The sequence below is a fragment of the Phocoena phocoena genome, chromosome 6 (assembly GCF_963924675.1).
Source record: "Phocoena phocoena chromosome 6, mPhoPho1.1, whole genome shotgun sequence".
Classification (NCBI taxonomy): domain Eukaryota; kingdom Metazoa; phylum Chordata; class Mammalia; order Artiodactyla; family Phocoenidae; genus Phocoena; species Phocoena phocoena.
Window position 1 is genome coordinate 107769610 of NC_089224.1, and position 26413 is coordinate 107796022.

At 56.3% G+C, this 26413-nt stretch overlaps 1 protein-coding gene across 1 annotated transcript in view; it reads right to left on the minus strand.

The window, feature by feature from the left end:
- Positions 1-21135, minus strand: part of EEIG1 (estrogen-induced osteoclastogenesis regulator 1) — a 33897-nt gene extending 12762 nt beyond the window's left edge. The window contains exon 1 of the mRNA XM_065879437.1: positions 20990-21135. Within this exon, the coding sequence (XP_065735509.1) occupies positions 20990-21135 (146 nt within the window). The remainder of the gene's footprint in view (positions 1-20989) is intronic.
- Between the last annotated feature and the right edge of the window lie 5278 nt (positions 21136-26413).

Consider the following 26413-nt stretch of genomic DNA (forward strand, 5'->3'; position numbering starts at 1 on the left):
CAATTTCATTTACAATAGTATCAAAAAGAATAAATTTAACAAAAGAAGTACAAAACGTATACTCTGGAAAACTACAAACTACATTGCTGAAAGAAATTCAAGAAGATCTAAATAAATGGAAAGACATCCCACAGTCGTGGACTGAAATATTTAATATTGTTAAGATGATAATACTCCCGTGCTTCCCTGGTGGTGCAGTGGTTAAGAATCCGCCTGCCAATGCAGGGGACACGAGTTCGAGCCCCGGTCCGGGAAGATCCCACATGCCACGGAGCAACTAAGCCCGTGCGTCCCAACTACCGAGCCTGCGCTCTAGAGCCCGCCAGCCACAACTACTGAGCCCGCGTGCTACAACTACTGAAGCCTGCGCGCCTAGAGCCCGTGCTCCGCAACAAGAGAAGCCACCGCAATGAGAAGCCCATGCACAGCAACGAAGAACAGCCCCTGCTTGCTGCAACTAGAGAAAGCCTGCATGCAGCAACGAAGATCCAACACAGCCACACACACACAAAAAAAGATAATACACCCAAATTGATCTAAAAATTCAATATGATCCCTATCAAAATCTCGGCTGGCTTCTCTGCAGAAAATTGACAAGTTGATCCTAAATCTTAGAAGTTCAAAGGACCAGAATAATCAAAACAATCTAGAGAAAGTAGAACATAAGAAGGGATTCACATGTCTTGAATGCAGAACTTCTACAAAGCTACAATAATCAAGAAAGAGTGGTTCTGGCATAAGGATAGACTCATAGATCAATAGGATAGAATTGAGAGTCCAGAAGTAAACCTTCACATTTATGGTCAGTTAATTTTCAACAAGGATGCCAATGGGGGAAAGAACAGCCTTTTTAACAAACGTTGCTGGGACACCTAGATATTCACGTGCAAAAGAATAAAGCAGGACTCAATTTCTCATACCGTATACAATAAGTAATTCATAAGTTTAAGAGCTGAAACTATTAAATTCTTAGAAGAAAACATAGGGGTAACTCTTCATGATCTGGTATTAGGCAACAGTTTCTTAGATATGACACCAAAAGTACAAGCAACAAAAGAAAAATATAGATATTTTGAACTTCATAAAAATTTTTAAATCTTTGTGATTCAAAGAACACCGTCAAAATAGTGAAGACGGGCTTCCCTGGTGGCGCAGTGGTTGAGAGTCCACCTGCCGATGCAGGCGACACGAGTTTGCGCCCCGGTCTGGGAAGATCCCACATGCCGCAGAGCGGCTGGGCCCGTGAGCCATGGCCGCTGAGCCTGCGCATCTGGAGCCTGTGCTCCGCAATGGGAGAGGCCACAACAGTGAGAGGCCCGCGTACCGCAAAATAAATAAATAAATAAATAGTGAAGACAACCCACAGAATGAAAGAAAATATTTGCAAATCATATATGAGACTTGTAGCTAGAATATATAGAGCACTTACAACTCAATAATAAAGACAAACAACCCAATTTAAAAATTGGTAAATGATCTGAACAGACATTTCTCCAAAAAAGATATATAAATGGCCAATAAGCACATGAGAAGATGCTCAACATCATTAACTAACAGGGAAACACAAATCAAAACTATATAACAAGTTACCACTTCACACCCACTAAAATGGCTATAATCAAGACAGATAATAAGTGTTGATGAGGATGGGGAGAAATTGGAACCCTCGCGCACTGCCGGTAGGAACGTAAACTGGTGCAGCTGCTTTGGAAAACAGTCTGGCAGTTCCTCAAAAGGTTAACCATAGAGTTACCATATGACTCAGCAATTCTACTCCTAGGTATATACCCAAAAGAAATGAAGCATATGCCCACACAAAAACTTGTACACAAATGTACGCAGCAGCATTATTCATAATAGCCAAAAAGTGAAAGCAACCCAGATGTCCATCAACTGGTGAATGGATACATAAAATGTGGTATATCCATACAATGGAATATTATTCAGCAATCAAAAGAAACTGAGCACCTAAACATGCTACAATGTGAATTAACCTTGAAAACATTATGCTAAGTGAAAGAAGCCAGTCACAAAGAACTATACATTGTATGATTCCATTTCTATGAAATGCCCAGAATAGGCAAATCCATAAAAGACAGAAAGACCGATGATTGCCAGGGGATGGGGGAGCTGGGAAAAAATGGGAACGACTGCTAATGGGTATGGAGTTTCTTTCTGGGGTGATGAAAATGTTCTAAAATTGACTGTGGTGATGGTCACACAACTCTGTGAATATACTAAAAACTACCAAACTGTACACTTTTTTTTTTTTAATTTATTTTTGTTGGGTCTTCGTTGCTGCACGCAGGCTTTCTCTAGTTGCAGCGAGCGGGGACTACTCTTCGTCGCGGTGCACGGGCTTCTCATTGCAGTGGCTTCTCTTGTTGCGGAGCACGGGCTCTAGGCGCGCGGGCTTCAGTAGTTGTGGCGTGCAGGCTCAGTAGTTGTGGCTCGTGGGCTCTAGAGCGCAGGTTCAGTAGTTGTGGCGTACGGGCTTAGTTGCTCTGCAGCATGTGGGATCTTTCCAGACCAGGGCTTGAACTCACGTCCCCTGTGTTGGCAGGCGGATTCTTAACTACTGTGCCACCACGGAAGCCCCCAAATTGTACACTTTAAATGGGTGAATTGTGTGGTCTGTGAATTACGTCTTAATAAAGCTGTTACCAAAACGAAAACATGGTAGTTCAAATAAAGAGAGAAAAATGGAGAAAACAGAACAAGGAAGGTGGGTAGGGAGTACTGGATAGAGATGAGAAGGTGGGGGCTGCTACTTTGGGCAGGTGGTTAGGGAAAGCCCTTTGGCAGTGACGTCTGAGCAAGGTCTGGAGTGAAGTGAGGATGTGGGCTGAGCATTCCTGGGGGAAGAGCTGTCCTGATGCATGAACAGCAAGTGCAAAGGCCCTGAGGTAGAAACAAGCTTAGCAAGTGGAGAAGCAGCATGGGGGCCAGCGGCTGAAGGGGACTGGGGAGGGGAGCAGAGGGGACGAGGTTGTCGAGGGAACAGGGGTAGGTCATGCTGGACCATGGTGAGAACTTTGAATCTTCCTCTGACAGTGCCTCTGTCTCACCATTATGGATTCCGGTTTTAGGCAGAGGCTGAAAGCAGCCCTGAGGAGGTGAATGGAAGGGTGAAAAGAGCAGAATACTTCCCAAGCAGCCAAAGGCCCAAGCCTGAAAGCAGGGAAAGCTAGGGGCCGGCCAGGGCTCCCATGTGGACCCTCAGATCTCCGCCCACCCCCTCCACTTGCTCGAGCCAGCCAGGAGTTGGAAGCAGCTGCTGGAGCCTGAGGAGGAAGCTCACAGTGCTGGGCGTGTTGAAACACCCAGAAGAATTAGGATTAGTGTCTGGGAACAAAAGCCGATATCGAATTGTGGGCTCTCTCCCTTCCCCTTTGTGAGTCTGCCCTGGGAACACCCGGCCAGGAAGCCTGCTTGACCGTGGTTCCTGCAGGCCTGGCCAGAGAAAGCCATGCGGAGCCCTCCCAGGCTCAGGTAACAGGCTGTTTCCTCTCCCGCTGTGGGAAGGTGGGCAGGGGCAGGGCTCACGGGATCAGCCCTGGGCCTCCCTCATGTTTCCACAGGGCTCTAAACACACGCTCTTAAATGCCACCACTCCCATGGGAAGAAGCTCAGAGCCTCGCCCTGGCCCACCCAGGAGGTCACAGCAAGGATAAAAACAAACACCCCAGCAGTGGCCATTCCCTGTGGGCCTACTGTGTGCTGCCTGGAACTCCTGAACGCTGCAAGTTGGGTGTTATCATGGCCCACTTTACAGATGAGGAAAATGAGGCCCAGAAAGGCTGAGAAACTCACTCACAGCTACAGGGTGGTGAGGAGCAGAGCCCGGTCTTGACTCCAGGCCCATCTGTGTCCAGAGCCAGAGATGGCACAGCCAGGACTCAGCCCTGCAGCCGCCTCCAGAGCCCTCTGAAGAGAGGAAGCTGGGCACCCTCAGTCAGGTGGTATGGGGTCTCAGGCACAGGGCAGGGATAATGGGGGGAGATGAAAGATGAGCACAGGCTCAGGGGTCGGGGTGAGGGGGCATTCATTTAAAAAAAAAGACAGGAATTAAGACGCCAAGCAGGGGACCATGAGCCCCAGGTGGGAGCTTGCCAGGCCAGGTTTGAGGGAATCTCAGGGACTTGATTCATTCAAAAACCTTTTACTATGCCCTAATTAGGTGCCAGGTACTACTGAAGGCCCTAGGGACATAAATAGTGAACAAAACAGAAATTCCTGCCTTCAAGGGGCTTATAGTCTGGCAGCAGGAAGGAGACAGACAAAATAAAGCAAACACACAAGATGGTGCTAAGTGCTATGGAGGAAAAAGGAACAGGGAAGGAGGCAGGCAGTGCCTGGGTTGGGGGCGCCTGAGGGAAAGACGGCCAGGGAAGGTGTTAATGGGAAGGTGACATCTGAGCAAAGAGCCGAAGGGGGTGAGAGAGTGACCCACACAGACACCTGGGGGAAGAGCAGTCCAGGCATGAGGAACAGTCAGTGCAAAGGCCCTGAGGAGGGAATATGCCTGACATGTTTAAGAAGGCACGAGGAGAGGCTTAGGAGGGGCTTCCCTGGTGGCGCAGTCATTAAGAATCCGCCTGCCAATGCAGGGGACATGGGTTCGAGCCCTGGTCCGGGAAGATCCCACATGCCGTGGGGCAACTAAGCCCGTGCACCACGACTACTGAGCCTACGGTCTAGAGCTCACGAGCCACAACTACTGAGCCCGCGCGCCACAACTACCGAAGTCTGTGCGCCTAGAGCCCGTGCTCCGCAACAAGAGAAGCCACCGCAATGAAAAGCCCGCACACCACAACAAAGAATAGCCCCCGCTCACCGCAACTAGAGAAAGCCCGCGTGCAGCAACGAAGACCCAAAGCGGCCAAAAATATATATAAATAAATAAATTTATTAAAAAAAGAAGGCACAAGGAGGCTAGAGGCCAAAAAGCCACCCCAGGAACAGCAAAGGCCCAGTGCAGCACTGCCAAGAGCCCTGAAGGGCGACCGGGATCCTGAAAGCTGAGCACCGCTTGGCACCAGCCATGACCTCGACGGACTGTGGCCCCGGGGGCAGGGACAGGGCCTCTGTGGGAAACATGGATCTCTGCATACATTCCCCAACTCCCCAGGTGCAGTGAGCCAGAAAGAGGAAGAGCGTGAAAAAATTACAACGAATGAGCATCTCTGACGAAAAATCATCAAGAAGATGCTCATTAAGAACACACAGGACTGTGCATCCGCCCCCCACCCCAACCCCCGCTTGCCCTGCTAATGTGGCTCAGGATGTGCCGCCGAGAACTGAAATGTAAAGATGACGGCACCAAGCCCAGAGAGGACACCATCCAGAGCCCTGGACTCCGGGCTCCCAAGCCGGCTTGCTCCACCTGCAAAGGGGCAGGAGGAGACAATGGCTGAAGGAGGGAGGGAGCTCAGAGCCGGTCTGGCTAAGGTGGGGTGAGGAACCATTCGCAGGGCCACTGTCTTTGTGTCTGTCCAAGAACTGTTTCTGTAATTGAACTTGAAATTGAAAAATGAGAAAAGGGTGTGAGGTTAGAAGAGCTGGTCAAAAGCAAAGGGATTTGAATGCCCATCTGCCTGATTCAAGGCCTGGGCCCACACTCACCCTCCCGGCAGGACCGGGCGCCCCTTGGTAAGAGATGAAGATGGCCTCCCTAGCCTGGGGTTTCAGGGCTTGAGTCCCCAGCTCCATGCTGCCAGGGATAGGTAATTACAGAGACTGGGTTTTCAGGGGAGTTTCGTTTTTAGCTTTAAGATACACAATTAGATGTCCAAATCCCAGAGAGGCAGGGCGAGCCCTCTCCACCCACCACAGCCCGCTGGCAGAATTCGGCTCTTTCTGGGTTGTCCTGAAATAGAGCAGAGCATCTTACCAGGCTGGTGTCTCCCTCGGAGCTCCCCTGGCCCCAGATCCCAACCAGGGCCTCTGTGATGCATCCACAAAGCCTCACTGTGGACGCCGGCTCGGTGCCAGGCCCACGTGGGTGTGGGGACACAACGGGAGCAGACCTCCTCAGGAGCCCCCGGCCGAGCGGGGAGACAGACTCACACAAAAAGGAACTGACAACTGCCGCCAGCCTCCAAGGAAATGGAAGGGGCTGCGAGGAAGCGGAACAGACTGGGGGCCTGACTTGGTCGGGGCAGTGACGCCATAGCTGGGACCTCTAGGCTGCGGTTGGCTGGGTGAAGACGCGGGGAGATGGCCCGGGTGGTGGGAAGACCCAGAAGGAAGGAGGTGGCTCTCAGGAAGAGGCAAGAGAAGGCCGGGGGGAGGGGGGTAATCAGGCAGGTGAGGGTAGGGCTGCATGAGTGACCCGGAGGCCCACCACCGGGAGCCTGGACTTCATCTGTGAAAGGGTGACACTACCCAACGCGTGGGGCTGTCGCGTGACCCTGCGGTGCCGTGTCCAGCTCCTTTCTCCACTGCTCACCCAGAGAGGCAATGTAAAGAACTCTACCGGCACGATGGGTGTGTAGTAGCCACATCTTTCTAGCACCTGCCCTACCATGTGTCAGTGACTCAGAAAGGCAGCTGGCCACCGTCGGGGCCCCACACAGATGGCACCTATCTGCCACCACTGCCTCCCCACAGCTCAAGACAGAGCTGCACAGAGCGGGACCCTCGCTCTAGAACACTCGCTCCTGCCTCCCAGGTTCATCTTTAATTAATCAACAGTAAAACCCAGTCCTGTTCATTGAGCTTGTTCTACAGGGCATGTGTTTTATAGACATGAGCAACTACCACAATCCTAGGAGGTATGTGCCATTATCATTCCCATTTTACAGATGAAGAAACTGAGGTCCAGAGAAGGGCAGAACAAGCCCAAGCAAGGCTGGACAGAACAATAGGGTTGGATGCTGACCCAAGGCCACACCTTCACCTCTTCCCCATGTTGGTTCCCTTCAGAAGCAGGAAGGTAAGTGGACACCTGGGAGGAGGGAATGCTTCTTCTCAGGGCCCCAACAACTCAAGATGCCTCAAAGGCTGTGAAGAGCAGCAGACCAGGTTGAAGTGAGCCACCATCCTCGGCCTCTCAGATGGGGAAGTTTGGGACTCCCAGCAAAAGGCCACCCCAGAGTCCGGGTTCCATGGTTCCCCGAGGGTGGCTCACTGCCACATCCCTATCACCTGGCCCAGACCAGCCTCACTGCCCAGGAACTGCAGCAAGATCTCAGAGCTTTAGCACCCCCCGGTCTCCATCACGCAGCTGATGAGGGGTCAATTCCATGGGATCCACCTCCTGGCCACAGGCTGCCCACGGCCCGCAGGGTCCTCACAGACAGGGACCATCTGGGGCCCCTCCCCGGAGTCGGAGTGAAGGCACAGCCAGCAGTGGTCTCAGAGCAGGAAGTTGAGAGAAGGGAAACCGGGCTATCAGTGGGGAGCCATGGAAGGGCTCCAGCCTGACCCACCCTCAGCCCCTCACCTCCCCAGCAGCCTGGCTGCAAGTACTCGTCTGAACACCTGTCTTGTCACCACCGTACACCCAGCACAGAGCTTGCCTGGCAGGGGGCAGCTCAACTGTGGCCACTATCTACGGGTGGGGGTGGTGAGGCCTGGGAGGACAGAGCTTCTCAGACTCAAGTCAACACTGAAAATTCCATGGCTTGTCACAAATGAAGATTCCCAGGCCCTGCCAGAACTAGACTCTGTTATGGCAGGGTTTCTCAACCTCGGCACCACTGACATTTTAAGCCATTCTGGACTTTATGGGGGGTGTCCTGTGCATTACGGCATGTTTGGCAGCATCCTGCCAATAGCACAACTCCAGCTGTGACAACCAAAAATGTCTCCAGATATTGCCAACTGTCCAGGGGCAAAGTCACCCCTGGTTGAGAACCACTGCTGCAGGCCTTGGACTGGACTTTTTAAACAAGCTCCCAGGTGATTCTGAGGCAGGAGCTGGGCACCTGGCTAAGCGAGGGCATATCCATGAGAACTGAGTGGGACCCCAGGGACTCCCAGCCCCACTGCCCTCCTGTGTTCCTGAAAGGGCTGGTCCCCGGATTCCTCCCCTTCTGCCCCCATGAGGAGAGATAACCAGAGCAAGGCTCCATCGCACGAATCCCTCCCCGCTGGGCCGGCAGTCACAACATCCAGCCTGCACCTCCTCAGCCACACCCACTCCGTGATCTCCCCGACCTTGGTCCTTGGCCGGGTCCCTGGAGGAACGAGCCGTCACAGTGATGCAGTCACAGTGATGCAATCAAGGTTCCCGGCTGATGAAACCCAGCCCAGCCTGGGAAAGGCGAGAGTCTAATAAGGAAACAATTTAAATTGACAACATCTGCCTGTGCTTCCCTGAAGAGAAGAGAGTACAGCCGCCTGGGGAGGGGCCCACCCCGGGGACCAGGCAAGGCATCTGTCCAGGGGCTGCAGGGCGGTAGAGCCTCCATTGCAGTGACGTGGCCAACGTGGCCGCCCAGCAGCATCTGGCCCCTGCCAGGAATTCAGGGCTGCACGCAGGGGAAGCAGCTTGTTGCAGTTCTGACACAGCCAGCCCCTCCTCCTGTGACACGACGAGGCAGTAAGAAGTTCCTAGAAGTCAAGGCACTCGGGCTTGGTGGAGAGGCATCAGTGTTAGGAGTGAGGACTCTGGAGCCAGAGGCACCTGCGCTCCACTCCTGCTACTCACCAGCCCGGTAACCTGGAACTGCATCAAAGAACCCAAAGTGGGCAGATGCTGGCTTCCCCATTTTACAGACACAGGCACGCTGCCTCCCTGGCTCTGCCTTCGCAGAGGTGCCTGCGCCCAGAGGCAGGCTCTGCAGGCAGCTCGAGCTTCCCTATCACCCAGGCGAATGTGTGGGCATGCTATTCTCGACTGATGCACACAGCTCAAGAGGAGAGCAGGCCATCGAAAGGAATCCGGAGTGAACTGCTGGCTTTGACCAAGTGCTGGTCCAAACTCAGGCACCTGGGCGAAGGTGCCCCCATCACCAAATGTGGCCCCGCCTGGCTCCTGTTTCCCGGGTACCCTTCTGTGTGCCAGGTGCTGCCCAAGCACGTCCCTCCGCAAACACGATCAGCACCCACTTCACAGATGAGCAGATGGACACCCAGGGGGTCCGCAGGTCACTCAAGAGGTGAGGGGTGAGCTGCACCTCCAGGCCCTACCTCAGGAGCCCACCGCCCACCCCCGCCCTGCAGGACCGCTGGGAAGATGCTCTAAGGTAGAACAGCTGTTCTCAGGGGACAGCAGCAGCCGTCAGTGTCCCTGCGCTTTGTGGGCTGAACCTTCACGAGTCTCAACACCAGGGAAGAGGCGGCCTTGAGACCAGTCTTGTCCTAAAGGAGGGGTGGTCGTGAGGTCAAAGTGTATGGTCAGTGGGGCACGGCACTGGGCCAAACTCGTCAAGACCTGCTGGTGTTGGGGACCAAGCCTGGTCAATCCAGGGTCGAAGGGAGAGTGGGGAAATGTTCCTATAAAAGTCCATAAGGTCAGCTTCCTGCCTCCTGAGCATTTCCTACTTATCGGGCACTAAACTGAGAGCTCTCCCTGCCTGACCTCCTGGAGTCCACACCCCAAGCCTGGGAGGTAGCTACCATCATCCCCACGTCGCAGGCAGGGAAACTGAGGTTCAGAGCACAGAAGCCACCGACCCCAGGTCTGGCTGGGAGAGGGCCGTGATCTGATCTGAACCCATAGCTGTCTGACCTCAGAATCTTAAACTGGGCCCAGGCCCTAGAAATTCAAAGCAAGGAGCCGCAGCTGGGCTATAGTAGCTACGTTCCCTCCTCCGTTCCAGAACTCACAACTGTAAAACACGGAACTGTGGGGTTGGCTGTGCACAGGGAGTTTCCCTTCCTGAGCCCCTGAGATCCCCAGCGGGACCACTCACTCACAAGGCAAGGGTACAGGAGGCAGATAGGCTGGGGACCAAGGCCAGGATCTGCCACTCACTGGCCAGGACCTCTCTGGGCCTCAGTCACTGCCCTGCCCTGTCTCACGGGTTTGCTAAAAGGCCTAATGAGAGAACAGGGCCTGGTACATACCCAGAGGACACTCACACTGAAACGGGGACATGGCCGCTACCATCGAAAGTAACTCTGAGATAGACGGTCCAGCAGGAAGCCAGGGCCCTGATGGAGGCCCCACTTCCCCACCCCAGGACCATGGATCAGGACATATTCCCCAGACCTTGAACCTGGCTGGGACGTCCTGGGAGGTGGACGGGCAGGTAGCCCAGGCATACTCAGGCCGCTCCTGGCTGACTCACGCCTGGGTGGTGTTTGAATCACCCAAGGAAGGGAAGAAACAGGAGGGAGGTATGCCCATCCCCGGAGCCCAGTTCCTTGAATAGCTGGACTCAAGTGAGTCACAGGGATGTCCCTGTCCTCTGAACCCCTACCCAAACCCATAGCCTTTCCTGAAAGCACCCTCCCCACAACGACTGCAGACAAATTACTTCCTCTTCTGGACATGGGTCTTATTAATGGTGAAAATGGAAGGAGGCTTCCATGTCCCAGAGCGCAGGGGTCCTGGAGGCAGGGCCTTTGTTTCACTCACTGCTGCTTCCCATGTGCTAAGGATGGCACCTGGTACATGGGAGGTGCTCAGTAAGCCTCTGATGACTAAATTAGTGATATTCACAGCATTGCTCCCAATAAGGGCCACCCTAGACCTTCTTGCACTGATATTTCCACCTCCAGGAAAGGGGCCTCCAGCTGTGGTCAGGTCACGTTCTCCAGCTCTCTGTAGTCACTGAGGGGTCAGAGATCATCACCATCTCTGGGTCTGCCCCCAGGTGTTCCCACTGCTCCACACCACATTCCCCACGGCTCCCTGGACTTCTGAGGTGACCGAGGAATAATCAGGGACCACTCAGCCAGAGTCACATCTCCTCACAAAACCAGCACAGACTAAGACCTGCTTTGCTGGCCATCTTCAGCAGCTCTCTGAGATTCCAACCACAAGACAAAGGGCTCGGGGTCAGGTGGAACCAGGAGGCCCTGACTCACCAATCTCCACCTCCTGCCCAGACAGTTGATTCTCCTGCAGACTCATGGACTGACCCTGGGCTAATCGCTGTCCCTGCCATTCATTTAGTCCACACACATTAACTGAGCACTTACTATGACCCAGGCCTGAGTGGGACACTGGGAAACAAACCTGGGCCTTGGTCTTGTCTGCATCCAAAAGGGGCATGGCCATTCTCACCCAGGTCCATGTGATTCCTCTTTAGCCGACAGAAAACCCTTAGGAGGTGCTGGAGCCCTGGGTCAGGCCTTCTCTCGCATTCAGGGAGAGTACCCAGTCAAAGGCCCATCCCCAAAGACAGTGGTCAGGGCCAGAGCAGGCAGGAGTGGCTGATGCCTCCCCTCCCGCACCGTGCTCAGCACTTCCTGGAGAGCTGACGTGTCTAATGGTCTCCCCTGGCTCATGGGCCCAAGGTCAGGGGCCATGGCTGTCTCGGCCAATGCTGGACCCAGTGCCCAGTGCAGGACCAGGGCAGCAGCCTGGCTCGAATCACAAATGTTTGCTGAATGGGAGAAACACAGGAAGAGAGAAGAGAAACAGTTAAGGGGAGAGCAGGAGGAAGGTGAACCTTTCCTTCCTGCTCCCACCCCTGGATCCTCTCCAGTGATTGCCCTGCATTAATGCCAACCACTGCCAGCCTTTCCTGAGCACTTACTCTGTGCCGGGGCTATGCTGGGTGCCTAACGGGGGCGTGGGGGCAGGGGGGTGGTAACCCACTTAATCCAAGCACCAAGAAGGAGCTTATCACCCCATTTCACAGAAGAGGAAAGCGAGGCTCAGAGAGATCCGGTGGTCTGGCAGCCTTGGGAGCCCGCCCTCCTTCTGAACCGCCAAGCCCCACACCCAGCAGCCCCTGCCGGGGTTTGCAAGAGGCAGAAGGAAAATCCCCAGCCAGAGAAGACTGCAGGCAACTGCTGAGTTAAGGCTCATAAGTGATGCTTATTGGGTAGCGACGGTTCAGGCTGCCCTGGCAGAAAGACCCTGGAGAGACCTGAGGACCTCCTCCAGTCTCAGGTGCCCAGCACGACCAAAGGTGTGGGTGTCTCAAGGCCTTTCTCACACAGACACGTGCACACGTCAGTGCTCGGCTGGCTGGCTCTCAGAGCAGTCCTGTGTAACCAGCCTCCTAGAAGCAGGACTTTACAGGTCCCAGAAGTCCCCTCCAGACATGACTGCCACCCCAATAAAGACAACATCATCCTGACTCGTATCAGAATGGGTTTTTTTTTAATCAGAATGCTTTTGAACTTGATATAAACGGCACCGCACAGCATGCTCTTGTGTCTGGCTTCCTTCCCTTGAGGTTGTTTGCGACACTGTCCTTGTCGTGAGTAGCAGCGGCTGCTGTGTAGCAGGCTCAAGTTTTGTTTTTAATCATTCCATGATGACAGAGGTGGGAAACCGCTCTTCTCAGCTGACAGCCACCTCCCCTCCTACAACGTGGAGTCCCAAGTGGTCAACCCCATGGCTGCCCTTGGGGGTTCTAAAATACAACTCTGACTCTGATTCACACCCTTCTGTGGATCCCTGGTCAGAGAAGTCCAAGCCCCTCCCCGTGGCCTCCCCTGACCCCAAGCCCCCAGGCCACGAGCTCTTCCCTGCTCAGCACTCTTGCCCTTGCCTCCCTCTGCCCTGTGCTGCTCTTCTCTCCCCTCTCCCCCAACCTAATCACCTACTGTCCCTGGGACGGAGCCCAGCATCCATTCCTGGGCGCGGCACTGCAGGGCAGGGCACTGTGGGGCGGGGCTGGAACCCCGCGAAGCTGCACGGGGGCGGGGGGGGGTGCCCACACACAGAAGGTGCGCAGGAACTTGTCCCTGAGGGACTGGGGGTTGGGGAGCCGCAGGTGTGCTGCCTCTGTGGGTCTGCAGAGAGTCCAGCACTCGCTCAGAGGAAGTGGTGGGAAGTAAGGGTGCCTTGCGTGCAAAAAGGGCGCAGACTTCTGCCTTCCCCAGTGCCCTCCCCAGCAGGTTTAGTCTGGTTTCAGCTGCCAGGTGCAGGGCCCTGTGCGAGCAGGTCGCCCTGATCTCGGGAGCCCTCCCGCCTCCACGTAGGCACCCGCACCCCATTTGATGGAGGAGCAAGCCCAGGCTGAAAGGACAAGGCTGTTGGCCATGCTCACAGAGCCAGTGAGTAGCTGCCGAGGTGCCTCCCGGGGCAGGCACCAGTCCCCGCCCCCTCCCCATCCCCCTAGGAGCATCCCCACTCCACACTCAGGGTCCACCCGACACAACCCATCGGTGCGGCCAGCTGCCTCTCAATCGCAGCCTCTGAGCCCAAGGCAGTGCCCAGCTGCATGGTATGCAGGCGAGGGCTGCTCCTGACACGCGCTGATACCTCCCGCACCAGGGTGGGGAGGGGCTGGGCCCAAGCAGCTGGCGGTGACTGGCACTTGGGCCGGCACCATCAGTGCCCACGCTGGTTCAGGGCCAAGGGAGAGAAGTTCCAGCCCTGCGCCAGCGCCAAGCCTCAGCAGGAAGCCCCAGGAGCGTGATGCAACAGAGGCCACTCCGGCCCACGGTCTGGGGCAGGAGCTAAGACGCTTGGCCCACAGGGGTGTACAAGGCCAAAAGAGGTCAGGGAAGGCCTCCCAGAGGAGGTGGCTCTCGGGCTGAGCAGGAGGTCAGCCAGGTGAAGAAGCGGGGGAAGGGAGCTTAAGGACAAGGCAACTGCAGAAGCAAACAACTAGAAAAGTAAAGTGTGGTAAAAGTCAGGGAGCACCAGGGGCCTGCCACCCACCGAGGGCCCCTGGCTTTCTCCCCTGCTCCCCCGTCCCCCAGCAGTCTGCCCTCTGCCTCATGTTGGGGGGGGGGCGGTCTTCCGCCTGCCAGAGTGGGTCCCAGAACTGGCTGTGCAGAGGGCCCCTTCCCGCAGGCAGAAGCCCTCTACACCCTAGTCCCGCCCCACCCCGGGAGCACTCCAGCTCTCACTGGCTCGGAGCCAAGCACCCCAAGACAGGGCAGGTTCAAGCCAACAGAGGCAAGAAAGTGCACAGGCCCCACTGGGGACCCTGAGCTCCAGCGTGAGGCCCAGCTCCTTAGACACTAGGTGTGCTCCTCACCTGCTTCCCACCCCTCCGGAAGTAGCCTCTCCCCACAGCACCCCTAGAATCATGAGACAGAGACAGCACCCCAGTCAGTCCTGGCCCACAGGGAAGTTCCAGCTGCCACAGAAGGGCAACTGAGGTGCGCCATCCAGCCCACCACCTTGACTCAGCCAGGGATGGAAGGATGGGCGGCAGCGCGTCCAGTGCCTCGACCACGTGCCAGGAGCCGAGCTGGACGTTTGACAGGCATTATCTCACTTGGTCCTCCCCAGAACACTGTGAGGCAGACACCAGCAGCCCCTGAGGCTTAGAGACTGAGTCCCTTGCCCAAGGTCAAACAGGCGACAAGAGGCAGAGGACGGGAATGTCCTCCCCAGGCCTGTGCAGGGCAAGCCACCAGCCTGACCAAAGAGGCGGCACGTCCTCCATCGGGGCTCTTTCCTCCCAACTGCGGGCTGGCCACTCCCAGTTGACATCTGGGCAGACGGGGGGATGGGTGGTTCCAGGCCTGCATTTGAGAGCCATTCCAAGGCCAGGCCACCAAAAGAAGCTCACAGCAGAGACAGAGGGTTTGCAACGGCAGTCCTAAGCAGACACCAAGGCCAGGCACAGGCTGGGCAGCTTCAGGCCTCACCAAGGCCACCAACAGCACAGTGTGACCTCGTGGAGAGCCAGAAGGCCCAAGGGAGATAGGCCTCAGGTCACAGAGCACATCTGAGGCCCTGGGGGCAGGTCTGGTAGCCCCAGAACCCAAAGCACTTGCCAGGCCAAGTGGATAATGAAGAGAGACAGCCCTCGCCCTCGCCCCAAATTAGTTCCAGGTCTCGTTCTAAGCAAATCTGATGTCTCTCCCCTGCTCAAACCTTTCCGTGTCTGTCTGATGAGATGAGGATAAATCTATACTGGTTGCCATGGGTGCTATACTGCTCCTCCCAGCAGTGGGCAAGTGACCGCAGGGTCACCACCCAGCAGTCACCAGACTCCACATACTGAGTTCCCAGGCTCGCGAGGCCCGTGAGCAGACTTGTTAGCAGCTATCACGAGGTCCAGGCAGGGCTTCGCGAATGCAAGTCAGGACTCCCAGGTACTGAAGAAGCAGAGCTCAAAAGCATTCGGGGCCCTCCGACACACGGTGTGGTTGCTACTGAGAACCCCTGGCCAGAGCAGCTCCCAGGACAGAGATCAAAGTGAGGAACACGCCTCAGGGAACAGGCCTCGGGGAACAGCCCTGGCTCCACAGGGCCAGATCACCTCGGGTCAGGGCTCTGCCAATGCCAGGCTGGCAGGCAGGTGGCAGGGGCTGCCAGGATGGCACCTGCCAATGGTGTGGCCAGCTGGCGGCAAAGGCTGGGCTCAAGGAGCAGACACCAAGGCCGTGCACAGGCTGACCCCAAGGGAGCCCGCAGCTGGCCTGGTGCCACAGCCTGGCTGCCATGGGTGGTCTCTGCAGCCTGCCAGCAAGATCTCTCTCCACAAGCACCCGCCTCCTCAGGCGCCAGCCTGTGAACGGAAGGCCTTCCACAGGGGCCCCGGGGAGCAGGCTGGCCCGAGCAAATGAGGGAGGCAGACCACCGTCAGGGATCCAAGGGCATGCAGGGGCTCAGGAGGAGCCCAGAGCAGGCAGCCCACGGAGGAGGCAGCGCAAAGCCCCTTGGGCCACATGCTGCCACGTGACACCGTTGCTCCATCTTCTGATTTAAAAGACTTTTGTTTATGCTGTCAAAAACTCTTAGAGCACTGTATAGGGCAACAAAACCCCAGCCGCATTTGGCCACTGCGCGCTCTCTGAACTTCCACCTTCCAGCACCGACTAAGTGCTGGGTGTGGTGCCAGGAACTTGAGGACAAGGAAACCCACCTGCCGGCTCTACCCGCCCAGCTTCTCGCCAGTGTGCCCACTCTTCTCCCTCTGCCTGCCACGGCCCAGCCAGGCCACAACTCCACCTTCCCTTACTGAGTACCGGTCAGGCACCCTGGCACCTTCTCCACCTGGCAGCCAAGAGCCAGCATCCTAATTGGCAAACCGGGCACACTGCCCCCCTGCCCCTCGGCTGGACCCCCAAAGCCAGGCACTGTCCAGCCCAGCTACCCCCATCTTCAACTACTGCAGCCAGCCCCGTGCTGCCCCTCTCCATACCCCAACCGCGCCAGCCCCTTGCCTAGATCACTGACCAAGTGCCTTCCAGCTGGGGGCCTCTGCCTGACCTCTTCCCAAACTCATGGAGCTTATGTTTTCAGGATGGGGCACGTCACTGTGATAGGGAGGGCTTTCCCTTTGGCCCACAAGGCTCCCATGAAGAGTCCCTTCCTCAGGGAAGCCCTTCCTCTGTGATGCCCACAGGCACACTGCCCCCACCCCACGGGGAGCTCCATGGGAGCAAGGCTGTCTGGTCCCGGTCACCTCTGAAAGCCCAGGGCCAAGAGGGTGCTCGGTAAATGTGGAAAAGGGACCTGCGCCTGCCAGCCTCCTCCCCCTCCTCCTCCTGCCCCCTCCCCACTCGGCCTCCAGAGCTCCCGATCTGTGAAGGGAAGTGGATGCCCTGCCTGCCTTAGGGTCCCACTGCACCTCCACCTCCCTGCACCCTCGGGCCCAAGAGACAGAACTGTGTGTCCATCTCCACACGACCCTCCCTCCACATTAAGATGTGCATGACAGCAGGCCTCGCAGGGCAGCAGATTCCAGTGGCAGCTGCACCCTTTTCCAAGGAGGGAGGGAGAGGGCCTCGGGGAAGCAGAGGTCCAGCCAAGCCTGTGGTGTGTGTGTGTGCAAAGACCTGGCCTCCCCAGACCCGGGCACAGGGCCTCCAGCTGCAGAGCTGACCTGTCCAAGGTCTTCTTCATGCCCCCCACAAATCCCAAACATCCCTCGGAGGTCTCCCGTCCCAGCCTGCTCAAGTCCAGGCCCACAGAGAGAAGTCAGTACCTGTATTCTGAGCAGGCATGCCCTCTTTCAAAAGGCTGCCCAAATAAAAACCCCACTGAAGAGACAGTTGAGAATTCAAAGCTGCCAAAAAGAAAGGACGGGTGGGAGCCTGCCCAAGTCACACAGTCTGCTTCTTAGACAGCCTGGCACCCAAGTGCAGAGCAGCAAGAGCCATCGGAGGGGCCCCTCTTCTCTTTCTGGCCCAGCCCGCCCCTTCATGCAAAGAGGGGTACTGCACAGCGGACAGAAGTCGGGGCCAACCAGAGCCCATCCAGCTGTGCCATTAGCTCCTCCTACTAAGTGACCCTGAACATGTGACTTCTCTGCCCCCAGCCTCAGTTTCCCCATCCATTGGCCAAGGAGGCTCGCTCTGCCTGTCTCCTCCAGAGAGGACTTGCTGTAAGGTAAATCAACGCCTCCCTCTCGCTCCCTCCCGCCACCAGCCACGTGCATGGGGCAGGCCACAGGACCAGTGCCAGCTGGGCACAGAGACCTCTCAGGATGTTTGGGATTCCTCCTGCCTGAAAGACAGATTGGCTCAAGGCTGGAAGCCTGTGCCCAGCCTGCCCTAGGGAGACCACAGCCTGGTCCACTGCTTCCCGACTCACTAGACTTGGCTGGGACGCATCCCTCCTGGGACCCCTAGGAAAGCCTCCCAGATGCCATTTGGATGCGTCTGCTGGAAGGCCTCTAGGCAGAGACGTTGGCAAATGCCCATTGTGCCCCAGTGCCAGCCCGTGCCTGGCACCAAGTCCACAGCAGTGGACTTCAGCCCCACCCCCACCTGTGGCCCCGAGGCCCCTTTTCCTCAGATCTCACAGGATCTAGCCCAGTGCCTTGAAATGATCCAAATCTGGATTTCCCTGTACCACGCAACCCACTAAAAAGAACCTCCTTCAAAGGTCTGAGGACATGACATGAGGCTGTCGCTGCTTCAAGCCCTCTGCCACCAAGGCAAGGCAGGGCCTTGGAGCCGGACCTGCCCACGTTTAAATCACAGCTCTGCCACTCTCTTGCTGAGTGGCACGGGTCCATCACTTTAGGTCTCTTGACCCCAATTTCCTCATCAGCTCACAGGGTGGTTCAAGGACTCAGCTGAGGTGCATTCGAGGTGCTCAGCAGGTCCCTGGCATCGAATAATGCACAATCAAAGGCAGCTTAAACCCTGATGATAAAATGATTATTTTCCCAATTGCATTTCTAGCCAGATGACCTCGCCGGATGGCCGAGAGGATGAACAGACACAGCACGTGCAGAAACACTCAGCACGGCACCTGGCACGTAGCACTGAACATGGTGGCTGTGAGGATTATGGTTCATAAGGAGGCCTCAGAAAGATGAGGCTGGGGAACAGTGCAATGTACCACCTGTTCTACCTGCTCAAATTGGGTCAGGCTGGAGCTGTGTACCCAGCTGTTGCCATGGCACCCAACACACAGGGAAACACTCTAGCTAGGAGGGTGGCTGCTGCAGGAGTGGAGGCTTGGGCCTGCTTTGCTCAGACACCACCCATGCTGCCACCACCCCCACTCCCTGGGACACGTCAGGGGTCTCCGGGGTTATGGACAGTGTGCTAATAAACTAAGCAGGTCTCGTCACCCCTGACCCTACCCCACCTCCAAAACAAGAGGGCCTTGGCCCTCTGGAGAGGTGGGCTGTGAGGAGGGGCTCCCAGGCTGCAGACCAGGGTGTGTGGGATGGGAGTGGAAGGGTAGGAACCCAGCAACCCCCCTCTGCTTACAGCCAAAGCAGCTGTAAAGCAGCCTCAGGTCCCAACGTGTGTGTTCCCTCCAGACACACATGCCCAGCAGCAAACAGGTACCCAGAGCCCATAAGTGCCAAGTTGTGTGGGGTTCAATGTCAGCTCTTCCCTCCTCATGCCACTCAGGTTTCATCCAGGATGAGGGCTGGGAAAGCCTGTTTAGGCAGGCTCAGCCGGGTTCAGGGAATCCATGGCCCCTTGCCAAGAGGGAAGAAGGGGAGAGAGGTGAAATCCAGACACTGTGGGCTGAGACCTGGAAATTTCCAGACTTCCCCGGATGAGGGGGCAGGTTTAGGGCAATTGAAAGGCTGACAGGTAGGGTGACAGTGGCCCCAGGGCCTGGGAAGCCAGCTGAGACCTCAGCCTGGGGCTGAATACTAATTCTTCAGTAGGATCCAAGACCCTGCCCCCAGCCCTCAGTTCAGATGTAGGCCCTCTGCTGATTCCACCTGGTCCGCCCAAGACCTAGGAGGGGCTGGGGCCTGGGCTCCTCTACCGTAGTAACAACAGCTGCTGCAACAGTCTGCCTGGTCAGACATGGTATACACAGTACCCATTCCCCATCACAACTCTAGGGGTGGGTATGACTTCTCCCATTTCACAGAAGAAGAAACTAAGGCTCAAAGGCAGAACAGGCTAAAAGCACATCCTGAGTTTGAATCTGGGCTCTGCTGTATTAACGCAGAGAAATCACTCCCTCCTTGAGCCTCTGAGCCACCTCTATAAAATGGGAATAACAACACTACAGGCCTCCCCCAACCTCCACTCTGCTCCATGGCAGAGTCAACAGGTTAAGTGAGAGGTGCCAGTAAAACAGAGAGCAAAGCACCAATAATTGCTGGTTCTTGGAATCAGAGAGGTTAGGTAACTTGCCCTAGGTCACCCGGCCACTCACTGGCTGACCCCAGGCCCTAGCTCTGAGCACCACAGCCCTTTCCCAGAAAGGCTGGGCTACTCTGTGGGTGGCCACAGGATCACAGGCTTCCCAGGCAAGGAGGACAGCCTCCCACCCCCAGAGCAAAGGGCAGCCCTCGTCTGAATTCCTCAGATAAGCAGCTCCCAGCCTGAGCGGACCCAAGTGCACAGAAAAGGCACCCCACCCTGTCCCACACTGGAGATTCCTAAATCTGGGTTAGGCTGTATGCCTCCTCTCCCTCCTCCCAGCAGAACATTCGACCACCAGATTCATCCAACAGGTCTCCAAACAGGCCAAGTTCAGTTGACAACTGCCTCCTTCGAGGTCCCTGGCAAGCCACTTACTACTCCCTCTTTCTGGGCCTCAGTTTCTCCATCTGTAACAGGCACCCCATCTCAGAACTGTGAGGCAGCTCCAGCTAACTGGGCCCACAAGGAGGCCTGAGGAGCAAAGGGACAGACCAAGGAAGGGAGCCAGTGGGTCACAGGCACTGGGCCAGGCCCTGCCACCGCATCCTCTCTGCTGAAACTTCTTCACAACTTTGACACAGAGACCTGTATTGGGCCCACAAAGTGGCTGAGCTAGGACTCAAACTCCCATCTGTCACACTCCAGGACTATGTGACCCCAGATGGGCCCAGGCAGTGGGCGCAGCTTGGGAACTCAGCCGCCCTCAGCAATGAGCCAGGCAGCTGGACCTGCAGGATGGGGAAGAACACAAAAACTAAACTTGACCGAGCCTCTTTCTTTCAGAGAGGGCAGCAGCCTCCTTGACAAGGGCATTTGCAATGCAAAGCAGTCCAGCTCCAGCCAGAAGAGGGCAGTGACTCAGAGGGGGCTGGGCAGGCCAAAATCCAGCCACCACCCTCCAGCCAGACCAGGAGTGCCTGGGGCTGGACCTTCCCAGGAGCCAGGGAGTGCCAGGGAACCTGTGGCTGGCCCGGGCTCTAAAACATATGACAGCCCGAGTGGCCAGCTGGGTGCAAGATGCCCTGGAACACTCCTCCCCTTCTCAGCCCTTCGAAGCCAAACCCCGCTGGGCTCTTCATACAAGTCTGCAGAATGGGCCTACTGTGGGTGGTGTGCAAGGCCCCATGAGGGGGCTGAAACAACAGACCCCCAGGTATCCGGCTGGTCACCTGCAGATGGGTGCCCAGCACCCTGCCAGCTTCCTCAGGCCCAGACCTCTCAGATCACTCAGTCCTGCCTCGTGCAAACCTGCCCCAGACACACATAATCTCCAGGACTCTCTGGACCCCAAGAGGCACTTCCACACTCGCCAAGTGACTAGGTGTGGCTCATTATCCCCCTTCCCTGCAGGCAGGCCTGCCCCAGCTCCTACCTTGACGACAAGCTGACAAAATCCCCGCCATCCAGCAGCCGGACCTTGCAGAAGAGGACCCCGTTCACGAAGGGGACCGCAGTCAGCTCCTCCAGGGTGAAAGTGGTTTGGAATTTGAATTTCTTCTTCTTCATCAAAAAAGCCATGAGCGAGTTCCCTGAGTCTGAAGCCCCGAAGGCCAAAAAAAGTGGGGAAGCCAGAAATCCCCAGGATTCCTTTCCCTACACCACACCCCCTCCTCAAAACACCAGAGCCGGATCCCGCCCAGATGGTAGCTGAGGCGGCAGAGCGGATGGTGATCTGAGTCCGGAGGGCCCTGGTCTGAACTACCAGTCCAGTTCGCAGGCCGGCTGGCTTCACCCTCGGGGAGCTGGGGCTTGGAGGGGTTCGGAGTGGCCGGGGGCTTCACCGGCATGTAAACACTGGGGCATGGCCCAGGAGTCAAGGGAAGGGGTGGCGGGCGGCGCGCGAGCGGCCGCGCTGGCGGACAGCATCCCGAGCCGCGGTCCCTGGGGAGCTCACGCCGCGCGACTGGACGCGGCGGGCGGACCGGTGAGACTCAGAGCGATGGGCGGCCCGGTGAGGCCGAGGGCGGCCCCGCCCCCGCCCCGCTGGCGGCCGGGGGTATGCGCCCACGCCGCGCCCACGCTCCCGTTCCTGGGTGCCAGGCAGCCGCGCAGGTAAGTCCGGGGAGGCTGAGAGCACCCCCAGGGGGCGGCCGGCAGCTCTGGGGGCCTCCCCGGGAGGCGCGTCGGGGACGCTCCGGGCCAGGAACGTCAGGCCACTGCCCCCTCCCGGCGGGCACCGGGCCGGGCTCCAGGCAGCAGGGGCGCCGCCTCCTCCTCGGTCTTGGGTCCCGCTCCGCGGGTCCCGCTCCGCGGGCCCCGGCGGAGCTGAGGCGCCCCTCCGGCCGGCCGGTGGCGCCCACCTCACCCGCCTCACCCGCCGCCTCTGGCCAGCACCCCCGCGAGCAGCAGCGCCGCCGCCTGCGATCCCGACGCCACCGCCCGCCAGACGCTGCGCGGCCCAGCTCGGAGAATGCCGAGGCCCAGCGCGGCCGCCCGCGGAGCCGCCGCTGAGCGCGGGAGGGGCGGGGCGCCGGGGGCTCAGCCCGCCCACGATTGGGCGGCCCGGCGGGGCGGGAGCGGAGTGCGATTGGCGGACGGCGGCGTGGGGCGGGACTCGCGGGGAGGCCGCGGCAGCTCGAGGCGTTCGGATTGGTGCGTCGCCCATCTGGGCCCGCCTCCTCGGTCCGGGCGGAGCGGAGAGAAAAGGCTAGGGCCCCTGGGGAGGCAGTGGGAGGTCGCGGGGCGGAAAGCCGGGGCCGGCAGGCCGGCAAAGAGGAGGGCGCGAGCAAAAGAAAAGGAGAAACAATGACGAGAAGAAACAATATGAGCACTATGGCTGAAGTGGCCCTCCAGTGTCCTTCCAGATTTGAGTTCGTTGACGACTAGATCAGGCCCGGAAGGTAGCGAGTCCCATTTTTCAGAAAACACCCCCAAGAGAGGTGGCCGGAACTAGACCATGCAGGTGTTTGGCTTCGAATCTCTATTTCTCAGCACTGAGGAGGAAAGTGCCTGCAAAGGCTTCGCCAGGGCTTGAGTTAAAGCAATTCATCACGCAACCTGTGATAGAACCATCTTCTCCCTTTCCAAGCTTCTATCAAAGCCTTTTGTTGTTGATTAGCTTCTTACCTAGTTATGGCTGGTCTCCCTGACTGCATTAACTGCCCTGCACACAGAGACCAATTCAGGAGCTTTTTATTTCCCAGGCCTTCAACATATTGCATGCAGTTCATTGATTCAGTCCCCAAATGTTTAGGTGCCCCTGAGCCAGGCTCGGATTTAGGAGTGAGACTGGTGGGCCTGCCATCTCCAACCTCGCCAAGCTCAAGATCAGGTGGAGAAGCAGACAGGGACACAGGCAGAGACAAATCTGGTGGATGAGGACTGTAATGGGGGACTTAACAGGGAGCTCAGTGGAGGCAGGGGTGGAGGGGAGGGGGACTCAGAGAGGGGGGCAGGATGCATACCCTGAGTCAGGCAGGGTCTAGGCAGAGGGAGCCTCAAGAGGCCTGGCGGCCAGAGAGTGCAATGCCCACAGAAAGCTGTGAGTACCTCCATGCTCCTGCATTGTGGCTCTTTGAGAGATGCAGGAGGCGAGAGGTATGGCTGCAAGGCCTGTAATGGCTGGATCTTGCAGAGTCTTGTAGATCAGAGGAAGGAGGGGAGCTACGCACACGTTTTGAGCGGGAGAGTGACCCAGACAGATTTGCTTTTTGTTAGAAGAAGCTTGCTCTGACTACAGGTAGTGTGGAAGAGAGAAGATGGGAAACAGGGGTGAGGGGCCTGTTGTGGTGATCCAGGCCAGAGATGATGACAGCGGAACCACAGCACTGCAGGAAAAGTGGAGTCCGAGAAGCATTTGAAAGACAGAATCAAGTGCACCTGGGGATGAGTTAGGTTGGGACATGTATCTGAGGACTCAGATTTCTGATTCCTTCCTGATTCCCAGCCATAAAATGGGTGGCAACCTGTACTTCTCTTCAGTTTGTCCCATAATTTGAAAAACACAGTTAGCCAGATAGGAGAAGAATGATAATAGCAGCTCCCAGTACTTTTATGTATCCCCATGTACAGCCAGGGAAGTTGAGGCCTGGAGAGTTTAAATTACCTGACTAGGGTCCTGACCCTGGAGCACAGGCACTAGAGTGCTAAGCTGTGCTCCTCACACTGGGGTAGGAGTGGGGGTGCTCACTAATCCTGGCTGGACCTGCTCCACAGGGGAAAGGCCTGTGGCTATCTGACCCCAGAAGGGGATTTCAGAGGAGGGAGCCAGCCAAGGATGTCCCAAGGCCCGGCTGACTTCTCAGCTGTGACCGTGAGTAACCCCAGGCCTCTCCAACAGGAAGCAGGGTGGGCCTGGCTGCCAGACTTAGCTCTGGTGGGGTATTTATCTCTCTGAGCCTCTGGGCTGGGAACCCAGGAAGTTCCCCTTCCCTCATTTCCTAGGTGGGTCCTGGTTAAGGGGGAGAGAGCTAGGTGCCAGGACAGGATGCCGCATTTGGGGCGAGACAAGTCTGAGTTAGGATCCTGGTCCTACTGCATATTGGTAATATGGCCTTGGTTTGAAACACCAAGGCTCAGGGACTCCAAACCGAGAGGGGGTTCAGTATGGTCTGGCTAGGATCGCTTGCCCTGGAGCCAACAGAACTGGGTCCGAAATCTGGCTGACACAACACCGACACCTGTGTCACACACACTTTGGGTATAGTTTTGCATGCATAGGAAGGAATCTTGAAGGAGACACTCTAAACTTTCCCATCTCTGAGCCACAGTTTCTTCGTCTGTAAATTAGGAATAAGAATATCAACCTTTGGGACTTCCCTGGTGGTCCAGGGGTAAAGAATCCACCTTCCAATGCAGGGGACAGGGGTTCGATCCCTGGTCAGGAAACTAAGATCCCACATGCCACGGGACAACTAAGCCCTGGTGCCACAACTACTGAGCTCGCGCTCCACAACTAGAACCCGCGTGCCGCAAACAACGGGGCCCGTGCACTCTGGACCCCGCCTGCCACAACTAGAGAGAGAATAAAACCCTGCACACCACAACTAGAGAGAAGTCCACGCCACAACTAGAGAGAAGCCCGCGCCGCAACGAAGACCCTGCGTGCCACAACGAAGACCCGATGCAGCCAAAAATATAAAGAAAATAAAGAAAGAGAATAAATAAATATTAAAAAACAAACAAAAAAAGAATATCAACCTTTCCAGAAGAGGCTGTGCCTGCAAAAGGCTCAGGCCTGGAGGGACATGGGGATCTGAGTGAGAAGTCAGCAGGGAGCTCCAGGCTGGCACTTCCTTACTTCTCCAGCCCCCTAAATTCCCAAGCATAGCCTGTCCTTCCTCCCTGAGGCCCTGACCGGACATATGAGGAAACCAGTACCTAATAAGATAATTCAGACAAGTAAGTGGTCTGGAAAAGGAATCCCAGGAGAATTTGAGAGAGGATGATCGGATTGGGAGTCCTGATTTAGATGATCAAGGAAGGCCTCTGCAAGGCATTATCTCAGCCCAGACCTACATAAGAAAGGGGCCCCAAGCACAGGAAGCTCTGGGAGCAGAGGCAGGAGCTGGCATGTTTCCAGGACTCTGTGTGCCTGGAGGGGAGTGTGTGGAGGGAGGAGAGAGAGGCGTGGAGTCAGGCAGGAGCCGGCTCACGTGGACCCTCTGGGCCTGGGAGGAGTTTAGGTTTTAGTCTAAGCCCAAAAGGACACCATGGGAGGATGTAACCAGGTTGGTGACAAGATCCAAAATACCTTTATGAAAGTTCTTTCCAGTTGTTTGGAAAGTTGTTTCCGGTTCTTTCTGTTCTTTGGAGAACGGATTGATCATCAGCAGGCGAGAACAGAGGCAGGCAGACAGGTGAGGAGGCTATTACAGCCATTCCAACGGGGAACTGGTGGCTCTGACCACAGTGGAGCCAGAACAATGGGAAGAGAGAGGGAACACTTGTGGAGAAGTGATAATAGTTACCCACTAGAACTTTTTGAATATTCCCAGGATTTTAAATTTGACTGAATGGCACCAGGTTCTCCAAGTCAGGAGGTAAGTGAGCACGAAGCACTGGAATAGGAGTGAGGGAGGAGTAGAGGGGAATGGCGGAACTGCGTGGGACATCAGCCTGTAGAACAGAATCACAGCTGGAGAAAGTGGGGGTACCCTTAGAGAATCCTTACCTTTATCTGGCCCTAGACAAGCTCTTGTGATGCTATCTTCTTCTCTCTCGTTACAGCATGAGCTTCACAGGATCAGACACCTCACCCATGGTGTCCCCATATCCAGTTCATGGCCTGTCACATGATAGACAGTCAATAAATGGCTGTCCAAGGGATGGATGCATAGATGGATGCATATATATCATGCATATGCATATATCCATACATACGTATGGATGTATATATGAATGGATAGATGTGTGGATGGATGGATGGGTGGGTGGATGGATGACTGTAGATTTAACCTTGTCACCTCCTATTTTAAAACTCCTTGGTGTTGCCAATAACTATCAAAATTCAATATGCACAAGTCCATTTAAAGTTAGTTACCCAGGGCTTCCCTGGTGGCACAGTGGTTGAGAGTCTGCCTGCCAATGCAGGGGACACGGGTTCGTGCCCCGGTCCGGGAGGATCCCACATGCCGCGGAGCGGCTGGGCCCATGAGCCATGGCCGCTGAGCCTGCACGTCCGGAGCCTGTGCTCCGCAATGGGAGAGGCCACAACAGTGAGAGGCCCGCGTACCGCAAAAAAAAAAAAAAGTAAGTTACCCAATAGCAATACTCACACATGTGTACAAAGTTACATGTGCAAGATGGCCCTGCACCATTATATATTATACGAAAATATTGGCAGCAGCCTGATGTC